Below are 18,878 nucleotides of genomic sequence, written 5' to 3' on the forward strand. Positions count from 1 at the left end.
CCTTGAACTTATCTACAGAATTCAGGGGCAACTTCCTAAACCAGTCTCGAGCATTCCCCAGAAGAGTAAGAGGGAAGGCCCTACACGTCACTTCATCGGGTGTCCCATGAAGATCTAGATGAGCTCATAAATTCTCCAAGTGATCAAGAGGATCTCCGTCTCCAGCATAACTTAGGATCTGAGGTACCTTAAACTTCTCGTGTAGATGGTAGTTTACTATCCGTCTAGTGAAGGGTGAGCTTGTACCCATTAGGAACTTGTCCACCACTATGGATTTGCTTTTTTCCTTCATTTCCATTTCCATGTACGTGCACATTCTCTCCAACTCAATAATAATTTTGCTCAGATCTCATGCATCTTCCCGTCAGTCTCCATGACGGTCGGCCCTTCCGTTCCTTAATTCCTGGGGATTATCTCACACACTTTATTCCTTGTAAAATTGGTCTTTCCATTTTATTTCTCATAGAAGTTTTTTTTTCAAAAAACTGGTCTTTCCATTTTTCAAAACCCATTCATTTCTTTCAAATTATTTTATTTGAAATCGTGCAAAACATAGTATAACATATGATAACATATATGAACATACTTAAATTGCATGTCTCATTATCACGAATAAATTATGCATATACCTCATGGTATTTAATATCGTTGATAGGAAAACTTTACCTACAATTTGCTAAACCTTCTGGTTTATACTTTCCTGATTCGTACTTGCGTTCCTTTGCATTTAATATTATGACTACTTGTTAGATTCTAAACTATTCTAGGGACCTAAGACTTTTCCCGAACCCCTAAAATCTGGAATAGAGAAATCATTCCATTATTATAACATCGCTTAGTGCTTGTGCTAAGGCCTACTAGTGACCAGCCAAAAAACAAAGAAAGCAAGCGTGAGCCCTTATTGAGTTGCCCATATTATGTAATAGTCAAGGTAAACTGTCGTTTGCTGCTTCTGCGCAATACAGCTTATCTTCCTCTCCTTATGGTCGAGCTATTTTCAATACCTATAGTATCTTGCTGCTTCTTTCAGGACAAACTACTCCGAGGACTACAACAAGGGTGGTGGGCAGGATAGGCTAGGCTGAAGACAGAGTAGCATCAGTCAACTTCCTTTCTTTGACTATCTTGAGCCTTCAGCATAAATTGAAAATTTTCCCTAAAAAACTCAAAATTACGAATATGTTCTGGCTTGGTTGACTAAGCATCCCATGAAGTGCTCTCGGGTAGTCCCTGCCACAAGCTCAGTCGATTGACGACCAGTTTTTACCTAGCAAACGCAAGAATTTGGAAATCTTCAATAAACATCAATTTTTAGCTATTTTAATAAGATTTTCGACACCACCAAAATCTCCTTCATCTTATACTAGAATATTGAGATATGGTTGTTTTAGTAAGACTGGTCTGCTAGTAAACTATTCGGCATGGCTAATTAACGCCTATGAGCCTCTCTGCCTCGTTCATTCACACGAAGACATATTTTTACGCTCATTATCCTATCTACTATATTATTAACTCTAATTTATATTTTTTTCTTACTTTTATTTTATGCGGGTGCTACATAACCTATTGACTTAGAGCACTAGCAGGAACTTCCCTAAATCTTATTTCCTTCCCTGAATGTAGGGAAAACTTATAAAAAAATCCCTTGAATTAGATTCCTTTTTTGTTTCATAAACTAAAGAAACACCAAGGGAACCAAAAGTTGTACCCTAAATTTAGGAAAGAAAAAGTGGTTCATTTAACATTATTTTAATATAAAAAAACTTTCTATTTCCTCACTTATTCCTCTATGATTTATTTGAAACAATATTTAAATAATTTTTTTTTCATCTCTCTTTCTCCAAACATTTAGTTTAAAGAATATTTAAATGGTATAGAGAAATAATAATGTAAGCTAATGTGGAGTGTATTTAAATAGGGAAGCACAAAGTAGTTTAATTCATTAAATTGATGAAAAGTTGGGATGTTACGAAACTCTTTTCTTTTTTTTTTGAACGAAAGATGTGAGTATTTTATTGATCTAAAATCACGAGCATAAAGCTTTTACATCACAAAGTATAAAGTTCTGTAAAATCATAGCCACATACTATAAGGTTACATAGTCATAGATACAAACAAAATTCTTACAATAAAATGCTATCTATGACTTTTATTTTCCGCTAACCCATGCACAAAAATAATTAAAGAGCAATTCTGCTCTGAACAGACTAGATCAAAGACAATGGTAGCCAAATATGCTATAAGAATTTATTTAAACTGGCCATAAGAGATAACCCCTCACACCGAACTATTTAGGCAGTGAGAGATAACCCCTCACACCCGACTAACTTTCATCCTATAGATTGGCTACAAGGGCATATCTAAAGAGAAAAAACTCTTATTCAAAGTAAAAACATAGCTAGCAAACGGCAACAGCGGTCATGGAGGAGATGAACGGCATAACACAGAGGTAGATGAATAGATGCATAGCGGAGATGCCAAAATTGTTGATCTGGTCAGAGAACACCTAAAAACAAAAGAAAAAAACTATAATGAAATGGGGAAGGTAGGAGCGGGGAGTAAAAATGAAAAGGGAGAGGAGGAGAGAGCAGATCTGCTCCCTCTTCCTCTTAGATTTGTTTTCTGAAGAGTGAAATCTAGGGCCGATGTCTCTTGCCAAGCAAACCCAATGACATATTTTTTGAACAGAAATTCTCATATTCTTCATTCAATATATATATTTTGAAATATCTAAAAAATAAATAAATAAATAAAATTGAAAGCGAACTAGTATTTGTAAGTTTTACATTGATTTTTAAATTAATTAATCAAATAAACTTGTGTTATTTTGTGGATGTATGACAATGTAAATATAATATATTAATATTATTCAAGGTTTTCATGTATTTTATATGTGAAGTGCAATTCGATTCAATATATGAAATATATATATTTTTTTGTTTGCTCCAAAAACGATCAATCTGCCTTCTACCTATCATGTGCATGTAATATTTAAATCAGTTCAAAAGTATTAATATGCAATCCGTATGATTTTCTGTCTACCACTGTCTCCGGTTCTTCTGCAGATTTGCCAACTGGCTTATTGATGTTTTTAAGTTTTGCCAACTGGCTCTTATTGAAGATACATTAATTTATTTACAGAAGACTAGTCCTTACAATAACTCAATTTTGGCCATAAGAATTAAATACTTAGTAACATATATCTCACATTCAATATGTTTTGATCTACATTAATGTACACCAAACTGATCTACAACAATTATTAGCTAACTCTTAATTAACTATTTCTTTTAAGGTGCAACTTCTCTTCTTTCCCGTTTCTCCTCCTCTTCTTCTTCTTCTTCTTCTTCGTGTTAGCGTGATCCAATCAAATATCTCAATTTCTTTAGATTGTGCGACTCGATTTTGATTTTTTTTTTGTGTGGTTCTTCTCCAAATTCCTTTTGTTTTGCATCATAAGAGTCCATTTCAATTTATAATTTCAAAATGTGTAATTTAAAAATAGCGATTTTTAAAATTAAAATTAAAGGTTTGGTGAATTGCAATTTGTCCTTTAATATCGCAACTTAACCTTTAATTTTATTTTATTTTTTTTTTTTAAAAAAAAAACACACCATATTGTCAGCGATTTGATAACAAAGATTTTTCCATATATTCAAATCATAAGTTTTTTTAAAACGTACTTCCAAATAGTATATTTTCTCCAATTAAGTTTAAAACCATACATTTTTAATATGCGAAATTGCAATATCACGTGGACTCTAAACAATCTCACAAAATGCATAAACATTGATCTCTTGATGTTTTTTTATTTTGTTTTATTTAATTTTTTGAAAAAATTGCACCACTGATCTCTGTGGTTGACTAAAATTACAAATCGCTTACTAGAGTCAAATTCCATTAAAAATTTCGACAGATTCCGTTAAGCGCCATTTTTTTTAATCGCACATTTTAAAATCGTTATTTTTAGATCGCATTTTTTGAAATCACAAATCCAAATAAACTCTAAATTAATTTTGATATAAAAAGAAAGAAATTTATAATTTGGGTCAACTAATAATACAACTTTTCGTAATTTTTTAAAGTTATCGTTGAAGGAATCTTGACTTGGGCACAGCACAGCCAATCATACAGCTGTTTCTTGTCTTGATTAATTGGATTTCATTAATTAATAGTGACGATTCTTGTTCTAATCTTTGTAGTTAAACTGCTGGAGGGCATATGCGCTGACCTGTTGCCGGTTGGATTCTCTCTTTTTGACAGCATAATCGTCAGAGTGATAATCCTCATCTTTTATTAAACTTTATCAGTTTTAGTTTTAGGTCGCATGAGGTGTAATGGTGTATATGGTTTAGAATAAATTTATCTCTCTCTTTTTCCTTTCGGTACTTATCCTGCAAGATTACATTAATGATGCTGACGGAAAGCTATATATTCTTTTGAATATATACATAAAAAAGAAAAGGAAAAAGAATATATAACCAGTTGCATTGTTAATGCTGACGGAAAGTTATATTTCCTTATTAATTAGTTGCATTGTTTTAAGGTCGATTATTATAAGGATGTTATGCCAATGAAATTGAGTAAGGTTATATATTCTCTTTTTGTCTCTTTAAAATTGATGTGACTTTTAAAATTATTATTGGATCAAAATTTAATAGTGGTTTATCATAAATTCAACGATGATTTTAAGAGCCACATTAATTTTGAAAGAACAAAAAGAGATACAAGGGTGATATGTAGACTTGTGAAAATTAGCATTTAGTGATTACGAAGGATTTGGAAAAAAAAAATAAAAAAAAAAAATTCAAGTGCTGATTTTTATTACCACGGCTCACGTTATCCCTATCATATAACAAGAATAACATTTTTCATTGGAGATTCATCTCGACGTATATAGAAGTTGCTGAATTTTGAAAATAGCAGATTAAGAGCATTCTCAGCAGCTTCCCAACCATTTTCCCTATATATAAGGGACAAAACTTCTTTTTTACTTCCATATCAAAAAACACCCAACATCAGCTTCCCTTCATTTTTTCCTATATCATTAAAATATTATTTTTTTACTTTTACTTTAATTAAAAGTAGAAAAAAGAAGATAAAGTAGGAAAGAGATAATATATTTTTGGAATAAACAATTGAATATGAAGTGAATAATGCTTTCCTAGGGAAACAAAAATTTTAGGAAAACTGCTGTAGAAGAATTTTTGTAACTTTTTTGAAATTTTTCTTAAAACTTAAGGAACAGATCCCCTTTAGAGAAACTGCTATGAATGCTCTTATCTTGGAGAAGATAGTTACGGTCTTATGAATCGGAACCCACCAGTACCACCCTTAATCGATCACCTTCTCCTTACGTTCTTCTTTTTGGCATACATGGGGGAAATTGAATTGCTTCACCTTGGCATGGAACGTATTTTTCCCTACTTAGACATTAATGTAAAGATTCGGAGGCAGAGAGAATGCATAAAAGTTATGTATGAATTTGGCTGTTCTATCACCTACAAGTGGAGATAGTCTTAAGAACAGCCTAATTGCACGGAATGAGACCTAAGTCTTATACCTCTTGGGACGAAATCTACTGGCGCTTGGCCAGAAAGTGCATGAAATTATGTACCACCAAATTTGGGCACTCAAAGCCCTCCCAAATCAGTACTTGGTTTGCCATAAATGATGAAAGAAACGGGGTCACGTTCCCGAAGTTCAGATGCTTGATGCCCTTGTTTACAGTAACTGACCCATATTTTTAAAACCAAAATTGAATAACAAGGATGTGAGAGGACCACTAATCTATGTAGGCCCCCATCCCATTTATTCCATGCCTCTTCTATGACGGGAATCGCAGTGTGGTCCACACAAAAATTGGGCAAATACGCCGGTGGACAAATCAATAAATTAATAAACAACACAGGACGCTTTACTTTGATGGCTGCATGTTCAACCCCTTTCTAAAAACAATCACATTTGTTTCAGCACTCTCTCTCTCTCTCTCTCACACACACACACGCACACACACACAAGATTCGTCCAAGCACCTCTGATCTCAAGCATGTGGGATGACGTGGAAAACATTGCAGTATTGCCCCTCCACTTAGGAAGGGAAGGGTCCCACATAATATCAGATCATTAAAGATTATAATCTCCACGACCGCATATTCCCAAATCTTTCTACATATATAAATTTAAATTGTGTTCTCACGTCTTTGATTTGGGGTCCCAAGGATATGATTTGAGGACAAACACGTGATTAATTACTATCAAAAAAGAATACAAGGCTTCTGTATAACCATAGTAAAAAAGAGATTCTGAAAGCATAAGTGAAATTTCTAACACACCTTACAACTCCTCCTACAGTAGCCAGGAAGCTCCGGAGACCCAACCATATACTCCGGGTTCTTGGTGCATTCTCCAAGGGCTGCCCATCTCTCACAGCTATCGTTCACATCTGTGCAGTTCCCACCAGCTGCCAAGTTCTTGTCAAACGAGTCTACATGAATCCACTTTGTTGCTGACCATTTCTCACCTTCAATCACAGGGCAACCTGCATGGAGACTGTCCGTATCTGGAATCGCATTTGGGTGGAGACTGAAAAAAAGAAGGGCATCCCCTCTTCGTGGTTTCACTATTAAGTATTTCCAACGTGGGGATCGAAGACAACACAAATTACATCAATTTACTGGAAAGGCAACAGTGTAAACAGAATGCACAAAAGCAATGATAATTTGTCTGGTGCCTCACCTGCAATTCCTTTCTTCGCGCACTCAGAGAGATCGTTGTTTATTTCAGAAGCTTTATGACGTGGAGATTCCTGATGGCAGATAGGTTTATATAATCTAAATACCCAAAATTAGATAGAGAATACAGTTCTAACATGTTCCATAAAAGTATAAAATCTTCTAGCATTTAATTTACTCCCTGGAAAAAGCCAAAAAAAAAAAAAGAAAAACCCAAACTGTCTGTCTTATATGTCATAATAGAACAGGAAGCATTGCATCATCCCACCACACATGTTATTCCTATTTATATTACAGTGTCCCTAACATGTACTTCTTGAGAAGTTTTGCCAAGCATCTCAAAGAAGGTTCGACTGCAGTTATTATGATAGAGCTTGATTGTATGAAATTGGACTGACTTGATGGAATTGTAACAAAAGGGAAATGAATTGAATAAAACAATACTCCACTTCGGGTAGGAGTAGTACCACACAAATTGTTTGATAAAGCTATTCATTGACCTCTCCTAACTCCAACATTCTACTTATAGGACTGAATACATGCTAACAAGAAGAAATAACAAAAGATAAAGCAGTTGGCAGCAAGAGACGTAAGAAAGCGATAGAAAACTCTAGAGAGTAGTAAACGATAATGGGTCCAATCCTTTTTTCTTTTTTTTTTTGTTAGTAGGCGAGCGTTAGAAGCCTGCTGAGTGGCCTTTTTTGTGCTTTTATTGTTGTGAGTTTAGTTTGGAGCTTTCGTGTTAGGAAAGAGCCTGCATGCCTGTTTATTTATTTTTAATTGTTGGCCTTAAACACCGCGCTATGCAAGTGGCTTATTTGAACTTGAATACTAACAAACACTAGACGCTACTAGATAACTTCATCATCCCAATATTTAGAAATGATTAGGATAACCTTCATCTTCTCTTGCTCTTATCATTTTAGGTATTTGGGATTAAGGTTTCTCACCCTTCGGCTCCTGACATCTGCCCCCTTGGAAGAGGGACCTTGTCCTCAAGGTCGAGCCTCAACCCACATGGAGCATGGTCTCAAGTACCCCGCAATGGCATGTAAAGAAATTTGTGATTCTCCTTTTGTTTGCGCATTCTACTCGTCACCTTCCACGGGGTAGAAAGACTCTATCGTCTTGGGTTCTGTCCCCTCGGCCTCTGCTTCGATCACAAACATGTGATTCACTTGGCATTTGTGCCCTGACGTGAATTGGTCATTGTAGTTGAAGCAAAGACCTTTTTCGCGCTTATTTTGCATTTCCTCCCATGATATTTTTTTGACGGGTGGTAAAGAGGCATTTGATTGAGCAATAGGGTGAGCCAATGGATTTCCTCCTTGAGGTTTCGTGACCTCCGACCTCGAATTTACTCTAAGATCGGTTGAACTGATCATCTTGCATCTTTGCCAATTCAATTGCCTTCCGTAGTGTTCGAGGCTTGAACATGCACACATCTACGACGATCTCATCCTTCAAGCCGCCTGAAATGTTCCAATCAATGCCTTTTCTGGCCATCCCGACACTCGGTTGACCAAGTGCTCGAACTCCCTCTGACATTCTCAAAGTGTACTATGTTGTTGGATTCGAGAGAGCACCTTGTCAAAGTTCTCGTACTCGGTTGGACCGAATCGAGCGAGGACCTCTTTTTCAAAAATCTTCCACATCACCGATAACCACTCCTCGTTATAAACCTTCTTCAGCATTGCCACCATTGGTTGGCCTCACCTTCGAGATGAAACGCAACCAAGGTGACCTAGTGTGTTGATATTCAAAGAATGGATAATTACACCATTGATGGTGCAATTATCCCTGGGATTAGCCTAAATTACAAATCACTTTCTGTGGTATAAAAAGTTTATGGAGGGCCATTGTGGTAAACTATAATTACAAATCAGTTCCTGAACACCTTTTTCGTCCACTAAGTTAACAGATTCCGTTAGTCAGCCACGTCACACCCAATAAGAAGCCGACACGTGTTCATTATAATAAAAAATATAAAATCTAATAAAAAAAAAATTAAAAAAAGAAAAGAAAATAAAATACTAAAGGGGTGGCTGCCCATCGGCCAGGCCACCCCCAACCAATGGGGGTGGACACGCGCCACACGGACTCTGCACTGCCAAGGAAGTCATTTGTCGTTGATGCATCATCCTGGTGCAACTACGGCTGCGGTTGCGGCATGTGAGGTGTTTGGTGGTTTGGGTGATTGGGTGTGGCACTGAAGGTCTTAGGCAATGGTTCTGTGCGATGTGTCTGTAGATAATGAAGAAAATTGGTTGTCAAGGGGACGTTGTGCATGGAGGAGGTCAGTGGATGTTCTCTAGGTTGTTGGGTTGTGTTTTTCTATGGGTCGTTGGGTGGCTCTGATACCAAGTTGATAAAACCTAATTGTATGAAATTGGATTGAATTGATGCAATTGTAGCAAAAAGGGAAATCAATCGAATGAAACCATACTCCACTTCGGGTAGGAGTGGTACCACACACAATTCGTTTAATAAAAGTCTTCACCGACCTCTCCTAACTTCAACATTCTAGTGATAGGACCAAATACATGTTAACAAGAGATAATAACAAAAGGTAAATACGTTTCTAGAAGTTTGCTTCGAAGTTTCCTTCGTTAGCGGCGGCGCTACGAGCGGAGGCTTCTACAGCTGTGCCTCTTGCTTCGCTGGGTATTGAGCAGGCTTTTGATGGAGATCCGTGGGGTATTTTTTTCAAACCTCAGCGAGGGTCCAATTCTCGAGGGATGGTGGAGTGTGCTGATGGAGTTTCAGGGTCTACTGTCTAGTGAGAAGCTCTCTGATCTAGATTTACAGCGCTTTTGTTTTGATGCTTAATCTAAAGGAGTTGGATGTAATGTGGGAAAGGAGAAGAAGCTTTCTCCATTTTGGGATAGAAGGGCGAAGGCTGAAGTGGAGTGGGCTGTGCAGCAGTTTCTTGCGGGGCTTTTGGAGTTGGGCTCTCCCGTAAACGTAGGCCCTCCTTTGGCAAGCATTCAGGGTGCTCTTTTCAGCTTAAGCCCAAAACCGGGTTTCTCTTTAAGCCCAACAAGCCATTTTTTGAGGTAGTTTTGATGGGTCAAGGTTTTATGCGTCCGGAGCCCTAGCCCAGTGCTGGCAGTTTGCTTGTGTTGCTAACCGAGACTCAAGTGTGTTCCTCTAGAGATTGTTTTGAGTTAGGCGATTCCTCCCCAGTCTTGGAAGGATGTTAGTGACTTGGCATCTTCTAAGGCGGCTGAGCTGGGTGTTTCTCTCTTTGTGATGTCGGAGTCCGAGATGCCTATTTACCCGTCGGAACCCAAGAAGCTGCCGAGATATTATCGAAAGCTGAAAGGTGCGAAGATCAACGAGAACTTGATTGCCGAGGCTATGGCGGCAATCAACGTCCCTCCTTCGTCTCTGGGTCCTCGCTCTTCTTCGGCTTGACTTTCTTCTCCTGAGAGGTGTGGTCATTCCTTCGACTGAAGTGGGTGGGTCTTCTCTCCCGTCATCCCGGTCTATGGGTGAGAAGATGTTGGGCGTTGGTGCCCCATCGAGGGTTGTGGTCTCTCCAGTGTTTGGGTGCCCTCCTATGTTGTCGTCTTCCTCAGAGGTTAGGTGAATCTTAGAGGGGAGGTGATTTTGAAGGGGTCTATGATTTCTGTTTTCAAAATTTTTCAGTAGCTTCAAGATTTTTTAGTCTCCACTCCCAAGTTTAAAGGGAGTAGAGAGGTGAAGACTTAGAGTGCTCGATTAATTATGATGTTAGGGGTTTTGGTTCTAGCCGGGGAAAGGCAAGAGAGCCCTTGCTGTGATGTATTGTTCTCTAGATTTTGTGGGCTGGTTCTTGTTAGGGTGCTTAGGTTTCCTCCCTTTTTGGGTTTTCCAGGTTCTATTTTCTTTCTTTTTCTGTTTTGGTGTCCTTTTTGTATACTTCTTGTATACTTAAGGGTACCTTTACGCTTTTTATAATATTTCTTTGCTTACTTATTACAAAAAAAAACACTAGTTGCTACTGGATAACTTTATCATCCCAATACTTAGCAATGATTAGGATAACCTTCATCTTCTCCTTCTCTTATCATTCTTGGTATTTGGGATTAAGCTTTCTCATCCATCGGCTCCTGACATTTATGCTACGATCCTAAATGTCTCACATCAGTTAAGTGCAATCTTAACCGTATGTATATAAGCTCTTGGGCACCCTCCCCATACAAGCCGGTTTTCAAGGGTGAATTCTACTTAAGGCTTGTATCATTTGGTATCAGAACCGCCGCCACATCGACTATGGAATCGGACGCAGCTCGTCGAGTATGGGATCTAATGGGTTGTGGCTTTGTGGTCGAGTCTTAGAGGAGGCGATCTATAAGCTTGATTAAAATGTCTTGGTATTATGTATGGGCATAGTATTAAGTCATTGAATAGGTAAGTGCAGCTGCCAAAAGAGAAAATACTAAAATCAGATTAGTGTTAATAGAGTGGGCCGTCGTGGACGTCAGCTATGGAGTTTAGTGGTATGCTATGATCCTAAGCATCCCACATTGATTATGTGCAATCTTAAACATGTGTATTAAGCTCTTGGACAGCCTTCCCATTGAAAACCGGTTTTCAAGGGTGACATCTACCTCAGGTTTGTATCATATGAATATAACAAAGTTCTAATGAAGATGAATAAAATGAATACTTGAACTGACCTCCGCTGCAGGGAACACTGTTTCTCCACCTTTGGCCACGTTAGTAAGATACATAAGTACTGTTGCAGTTCGGTGTCCTCCGCGAGCTATATTAACCTTGTCAGCAAAGTAATCATAGTGAGGGTCATATTTCTGCCCAGGCTCATATCTTAATACTTGTATGTCTTCCCCATTTTCTGCAATTCAAGAAACACAAATCACATCTAGTGCTTATTCCAGTACAAAGAAGAAGCAATCAAGTGGTAGGCTTTCATTGTTTCGCATAATACAAGATCAAAATCAATAACTCTTTCCTAATCTACTCTGTAACTCACATTTGACAATAAATTATAAGCCTTCTATTTGATTAAAGTGATAATTTGAAAAGTGGACAAATGTAATATTAAGATTATGGCTAAATGGACAAATAAAAGAACATTACAGGTACAGTATGATGTAAACTATAAACGAAGTTTATTCACCTGTAACTGGGATTTCAAAAGGCCTTGACTTTAAGGCCACAATTGTGATTTGGCAATATCAAGACGGCGTGGAGCCACAAATCTTTTTGTGGCAAACCAAACTCTAAATCCCTCTTGATCAAATCCTAATTAGCCCCGAATTTTAATTATGGAAAGTGTACCAGCATACATGGCACGTATATCCATTTGGTACTCTTAGGCTATGTGATGTAGGATAGATTGCTCAGGTATCATACCCGATGCAAGAATTGAGCTCAGCAATACAAATTTTGTACCGCAAGGTTACCATTGATATAGAAGCATTTGTTGCAGGTCAGGAATTAGTGAAATAGGAAATAGGGAATAGAATAAAAGGTTCTACCGGTTAGATTTAATGGTTTCAGGTATGTTTTACTGCTGGCAGTTACACCTAAGATTTCCAAAGCAATCACAACTAGCCACCCTTAATAGCAGTTAAAAGACGCTCTAAAATTCCCACTATTGATCTTTGAAAATTTTGTAGATTACAAGGTTCTTTTGTGGGCTGCAGCAACCTCTTTTTCCTAATGAGCAGAGGATTCATTTTTTAAATGGAAATTTAGAAAGTTTGGCTAGTAAACTAAGCTGGAAGCTGCTCACACCGCAATTAAAAAGCCAAGAACTAATCCTACAGAGAATCAAACCCATGGGCCACAACTACATCTCATTCCAGAAAATATGGAAATTGCCTGATCACCCTTGACTCAATAAAACACATGAAAACATTAAAAAAAAAAAAAAAAAAAAAAAAAAAAAAAAAAAAACTGATCCAATAGTAAAAATACTTGGTAAAAACATAAAATAAGAGGATCAGTCCAAGTGGATTTCCAATTTAAACCATATTTTAAGATTCCTTTGGTCTTTGGAGTTGCTTACTTTTAAGCTTCTTGCGACTGTCAACACGTAATCATGACAAGAATTTTGGACCAAAATTCTCAAATTTACTTGTAGACCCTCTACCCTTATAAAAGAATTTTGTTTTTGAAAGGGTAGACAACAGCATATATCCTATAAGCAAATTAACTGATTTCTTTTCTTCCTAGCATAGCAACTATCTTTCATTCCGCTTAGAAGCAAGAAATGACTATACAGACATATCTTCTTAATTATAGCATTAATAATAACACATCAACATATGGATCTGGGGCTGCAAGTAGTGGGATCAATTGTGTGAATCCAACTTTCAATTTCAAAGAGATATACTGATGAATCACCACCACCAAAAGAAAAAAAAACAAAGAAAGAAAGAAACAAGAAGAAGAAGAAGAAAAAGCCAGAGTGCTCTACCCGAAATGGCATACCTTTTGGAAGAAATGTCCAGGTAGATAACTTGTCCTCTATACCAGCAATTATAGGATCCTAAAAAAGAACTAACAGAGTGAGAAAGTTCCATGTATTGTGCTCAGAAGAAATATCAGTTAATTGATATGGAAAAGTAAGGAATCGTGTATAAGTCCTAAATTGCAACAGAAAAGAACTAAAGAAAGCACAAAGATATAGACTCACAACCAAAGACTAAAGTCAATAGCAAGGTCTTAGACTGCATTTTGCCCTAAAGTGATTCAGTCAAGTTCTTGGGTGCAAGTAAAAGACCTCACAATACTCTATGTAGTATATGTTAGGAAAATGCTGTTGCTGACAAAAGGAATGCACGATATTGACTGGCATTAAGTCAAGCAAAATTATCAAATAAAATTCTCATATTTATGTGTTTCAATTTTAGAAAAAGTTGTTAAAGAGAAGCTTGAAATGGCAACAATGATAATCCAATAATAACTCCTTTTTTAATCTAATAAAATTAACAAAAGTAGTACTTTTAGAAACCACAACATGACAAAACATGCCAAACAAGGAAAATAGCATATATTGTTGAGTATGACTTGATGACCGCTGCTTTTTCCTTTTCCTATTGTGTGGGAGACTCTTTTACAAGTTGTATTTGGAGTTGGATTGTGATAGCCGACTAACTCTCCTATTGGTTTTGGAATTGGAGTATTGACCGACATTGTCATGCTATAAAAGGACATGATGCGGTAGAATCAGGGTGTGCATCAGAAGAGAAAGAAGCACCGCACGGTGTAGTGAGACGCAGGCTTTTTTTGTCTTGGTTTTGAGGCGACGCACCAAGAAACAAGATAGAAAAATAGCAAACGTCTTGCGGTAGTGTGAGACAAAATAGAGATATCAATCGCCATCCGCTTCCAGCAAAAGAAGAGATTGTAATTTTGTCTTTGGTATTTTCCTTTGGGGAACATTCTCTATTGTGTGATAGTGAGATTTGGGTGTAATGAGGCTTTGAATTCTGAGTAACTTTTTCTCTACTATTTTTGTACTCCATCTTCATAGTGAATATCTTTGTGATTGCCTCTCAAAAAGGACGTACCTCACACTGAGGGAAACTTAAATCTTGGTGTCTTTTGTGATTGCTTTTATTTATTTTTTGCTTTCTTATTTTTAGCATTTCACGAGTCTTGGGAAATAAGATAAATTTCCTAACTGGTATCACAGCTTTTGGTACGAGTTGGAGTGATGGCAGGAGAAGGAAAGATAGAAATCGAAAAGTTCGACACATTTCAGGTATTGGAATATGCAGATGGAAGATTTTCTATATGGGAAGAAATTACATTTGCATCTTCTTGGGGAGCAACCTTTACAGTATGGAGGATGACGAATGGGCTCTGCTTGATTGACAAGTGTTGGGAGTTATTCGGTTAACACTGTCAAGATCAGTTGCACACAACGTTGTGAAGGAGAATACAACAGTGACTCTAATGGCGGCTTTGTCCGGTATGTATGAAAATCCGTCTGCTAACAACAAGGTGCATCTGATGAAGAAGTTGCTTAATCTGAAGATGGAAAACGGTGCTCAGGTAGCGCAACATCTAAACGAATTCAATACAATCACAAATTAAAATTGTCCTTTGAAAATTGATTTTGATGACGAGATTCGTGCATTGATCGTTTTGGCCTCTTTGCCAAACAATTGGGAGGCCATGAGAATGGTAACGAGCAATTCTGCATGGAAGAATAAACTCAGATATAAAGATATTCGAGATTTGATTCTAAGCGAGGAGGTTCGCAAAAGAGATGCAGGTGAAACCTCAAGTTCTGGTTCTGCCTTAAACCTCGAGAGAAGAGGTAAGCAGTCTCGGTCTAATTCAAGATCGGCATACGATGAAGAATCTCGGTCAGATGCAAAAAATGTGAAGTGCTATTATTGCCACAAGAAATGTCACTGCAAAAGATTTTGCAGTCTAATGAAACAAGACCTGGAAGATAAGAAGAATCAGAAAGGTTCTGCAGATTCAGTCAATGCGGCCCATGACCAGTCCAATGACAGTGAGGTTAACGCATATGTTCTTTCAGTTTCATCAGGTACAGATTCTCTCATAGACTCTTAGATTTTGGATTCTACTTGTTCATACCATGTGTCCGAATCAGTAGTGGTTCGACACATTTAAATCTTGTAATGCGGGTGCAGTGCTAATGGGTAATTGGTAGGTGTAAGGCCATTGAACTAGGTACAATAAAGGTTAAAATGTTTGATGGGATTGTCAGGATACTCACTAATGTCAGATATGCTCCAGATCTTAAGAAAAAAATCTAATATCCTTGGGCACATTGGATTGTTTGGGCTACGGTTATTCATCCAAATATGGAGTTAAGAAAATAACTAAAGGTGCTATGGTGATAATGAAGGGTAAGAAAATTTGCAATTTGTACAAGTTGACTGGGAACACAGTTACAAGTGGAGCTGCAGCGTCCACTTCGGCAGAACCAAACAGTGATGATACTGTTTTGTGGCATATGTGGCTTGGCCATTTGGGCGAGTATAGTATGTTTAAACTTTACAAGCGGAACTTGTTGAAAGGTCTGAACTCGTGTAAATAAGGTTTCTGCAAGTACTGTGTATGGAAAAAAAAATGAAGAGTCAACTTTAAGGTGGCGTCTCATACAAGTAAAGGTGTTATCCTATGTTCACTCGGATGTTTGGGGACCAGTGGCAGTATCTTCAAATGGAGGTGCGTATTATTTTGTCAATTTTATTGATGATTTTTCAAGAACAATTTGGGTTTACTTTATGAGGCACAAGTTAGAGGTTTTCACCATCTTCAAGCAGTGGAAGGCGTAGGTTGTAAACCAGATTGGAAGGAAAGTGAGGTATCTTAGATCCGACAATGGTTGACACTGCATTCTTGGAATTTTGCAAAACAGAAGGCATTACTCGTCACTTCACGGTTAAAGGGATTTCACAACAGAACAGGGTTGCCAAATGGACGAACAGGACATTGTTGGAAAAGGTGAGATGCATCAGGTTAAATGCAGGGTTGCTAAAGAGTTTCTGAGCTGAAGCAGTTAATTATGCATGCTTTGTCACCAACTGATCTCCGTCCATAGCGATTGACTTCAAGGTTCCAGAGGAAGTATGGTTAGGTAAACCGGTTGATTATTCTGTGTTGAGAATATTTGGTTGTCCTACATACGTTCATGTGCAAAGTGGAGAGCGGTCGAAATTAGATTCAAAGTCAATAAAGTGTATTTGTCTTGGTTTGGAATCTGTTGTTAAAGGCTATAGGCTATGGGATCTAGTCTCAAAGAAAAAGATTGTTAGTAGAGACGTGGTATTTGATGAGGCCTATATGCTAAGAAAGGGTGAGGATGAAGCATCAACTGACAGCCAAAAAGAAAAACAAGTCGTGGAGGTGGAGCTTGATGAAAAGCGTTCACTTATGGACGAATGTGATGACGAAGAATCTCCAGGAGATTCACAGCACCGAGAAGAGCCTTATTCTTTAGCAAGAGGTAGATAAAAATGTGATCAAAAAACACCAGAGAGGTATGGCTTTGAGGATATGGCTTCATTTGCTCTAACTGCTGGTAGTGGAGATCCATCGTCGGTTCAGAATGGTATGCCGAAAGAGGCGAAGTCACTACAGAAATGTAAAACTTGGGAATCGGAAGAATTGCTCAAGGGAAAGAAAGCTAAAGGGTGCAGATGGGTCTACAAGAAGAGAGAACCAACATAGAAAGTTGTTTGGCCAAGAGGACTGGCAGAGAAGTATGGTATTTTGTCTAAACCAGGTCATATGCTTAAGTTCAAGAGATGCTTGGACTTGAGTGACACTTGTGGATTATGATTGCCCTTCAAGCAATGGGCGGAGGCATACTAAGATATGATTGTTAGACTTGATGAAATTCAAGTCAAGGTAGAGATTGTGAGTATGACTTGAAGTCATCAAGTGAGTGCGGCTCGCTGTTTTTTCCTTTTCCTATTGGGTGTGGGAGACTCTTGTACAAGTTGTATTTGGAGTTGGATTGTGATAGCCGACTAACTCTCCTATTGGTTTTGGAATTGGAGTATTGACCGACATTGTCATGCTATTAAAGGACATGTTGTGGTAGAATCAGGGTGTGCATCAAAAGAAAGCATGCTTTTTTCTTCTTGGTTTTGAGGCGACACACCAAGAAACAAGAGAGAAAAATAGCAAAGATATTGCGGTAGTGCGAGAAAAAATAGAGATACCAATCGCCATTTGTTTTCAACAAAAGAAGAGTTGGTATTTCTGTCTTTTGTATTTTCCTTGATGAATTAATCTCTATTGTGTGATAGTGAGATTTGAGTGTATTGAGGCTTTGGGTTCTGAGTGATTTTCTCTCTACTATTTTTGTACTCCATCTTTATAGTGAATATCTCTGTGATTGCCTTCACCAATGTATGTACCTCACATTGAGGGAATCACTTAAATCTTTGTGTCTTTTGTGATTGCTTTTTTTTTTTTTTTGCTTTCTTCTTATTTTTGCCTAATAAAGGGGCCAAGAATCACAAAGAAGCAAACCTTGCCCTTAGAAATAAACATCCCGGAGCTCGTTCGAACTTCGCTGAGCTTGCTTTTTCCGGACATGTTATCTGCAACGGCAGATCGCTTCAGCTCCGATTTTGCCTAATTACAATGTAACCAACAAATTCTAAGAACTATACGAATCAAATGCATATTGGAACCACTCTCTTTATTGTCTTTCTATTTAAATTAAATTAAATTGATGGAATCAGTATGCTACTCACAAGAGAGATCAAGTGGTCACATTCTAGGTCCGTAAGGAAACCTTCGTAGACAAAAGCTCTGCAAAATCATCGAATCCATTTCGTAGAATAAGGTCAGAATATTAAATGTTCCGGTAAGAGAAAACTAAATTAACTAAATATTGAATCTCAGCAAATTCATCCATTTGGCTGAGGTGAGGTGAGCAGTGAGCTTATCATAATTTTAGAAACCACAAGATGTGACAGTAAACTTAAAATTCAAAGAGTGTTTTCTCGGCAGCCAAACGGAGGGATTAGAGAGAGAGACCTTGGCTTCCATGAAATCTGTTTAACTTTAGCGGGATTGATGATGGAGCTAGCTGAAGCAGCATAGGAGCCCGAAGATTCACGGAGGAACAGCGCGATTGAGAGCAAAAAGAGGAACGGAAGAGGCCGAAACATCGGCATGAGGCTTGCTTGGATGCTGGATCACGAGAGAGAGAGTGAGAGTTTCCTGGAAAATGTCAAATTTTCTGGGGAAAATAGTAAAAGATGTTGGTTCTCTGTCCTGACTCGTCTAACTGTCAGTGGCACGATAATGTGTCTACCGTTGACGCCGGTATAAATACGCTCGTCGTTGTTGGGTAATAGTAATAAGGAATAATTGCAAAATCATCAACTGTGATTGTTAATTTACAAATGGTTATTTGTGGTATGAAAATGAATTCTGACGTCAATCAGATATTTAAAAAACAAAATAAATAAATTGTTTTTGGAGTCAAATTTTATTATAATATTTGACAAATTTTGTTAGGTGGTACGTCAACACTAATAAAAAGATGACACATCTCACTATTAATAAAAAAAATATTAAATATTAAATATATAAAACTTAAAAATAATTTTTTTTTAAAAAAAAATAAAATTGAAGAGGTGGCTACCGGTTGTGCCACATCAGTTCATGTTGTTGGCCCAACAG

The 18,878-nt window shown here is 37.5% G+C and overlaps 1 protein-coding gene across 1 annotated transcript; it reads right to left on the reverse strand.

The window, feature by feature from the left end:
* Positions 1–6,113: 6,113 nt before the first annotated feature.
* On the reverse strand, positions 6,114–18,500 carry LOC133881593 (probable prolyl 4-hydroxylase 4). Its single transcript, XM_062320547.1, has 7 exons — positions 18,228–18,500; positions 17,942–17,999; positions 17,715–17,819; positions 13,179–13,236; positions 11,399–11,574; positions 6,739–6,808; positions 6,114–6,622 (listed from the first exon to the last, which is right to left on the reverse strand). Exons 1-7 carry the CDS (start codon positions 18,365–18,367, stop codon positions 6,327–6,329), a joined length of 903 nt encoding a protein of 300 aa, XP_062176531.1. The 5' UTR covers positions 18,368–18,500; the 3' UTR covers positions 6,114–6,326.
* Positions 18,501–18,878: the final 378 nt, after the last annotated feature.

This window comes from Alnus glutinosa, chromosome 1 (assembly GCF_958979055.1).
Source record: "Alnus glutinosa chromosome 1, dhAlnGlut1.1, whole genome shotgun sequence".
Classification (NCBI taxonomy): domain Eukaryota; kingdom Viridiplantae; phylum Streptophyta; class Magnoliopsida; order Fagales; family Betulaceae; genus Alnus; species Alnus glutinosa.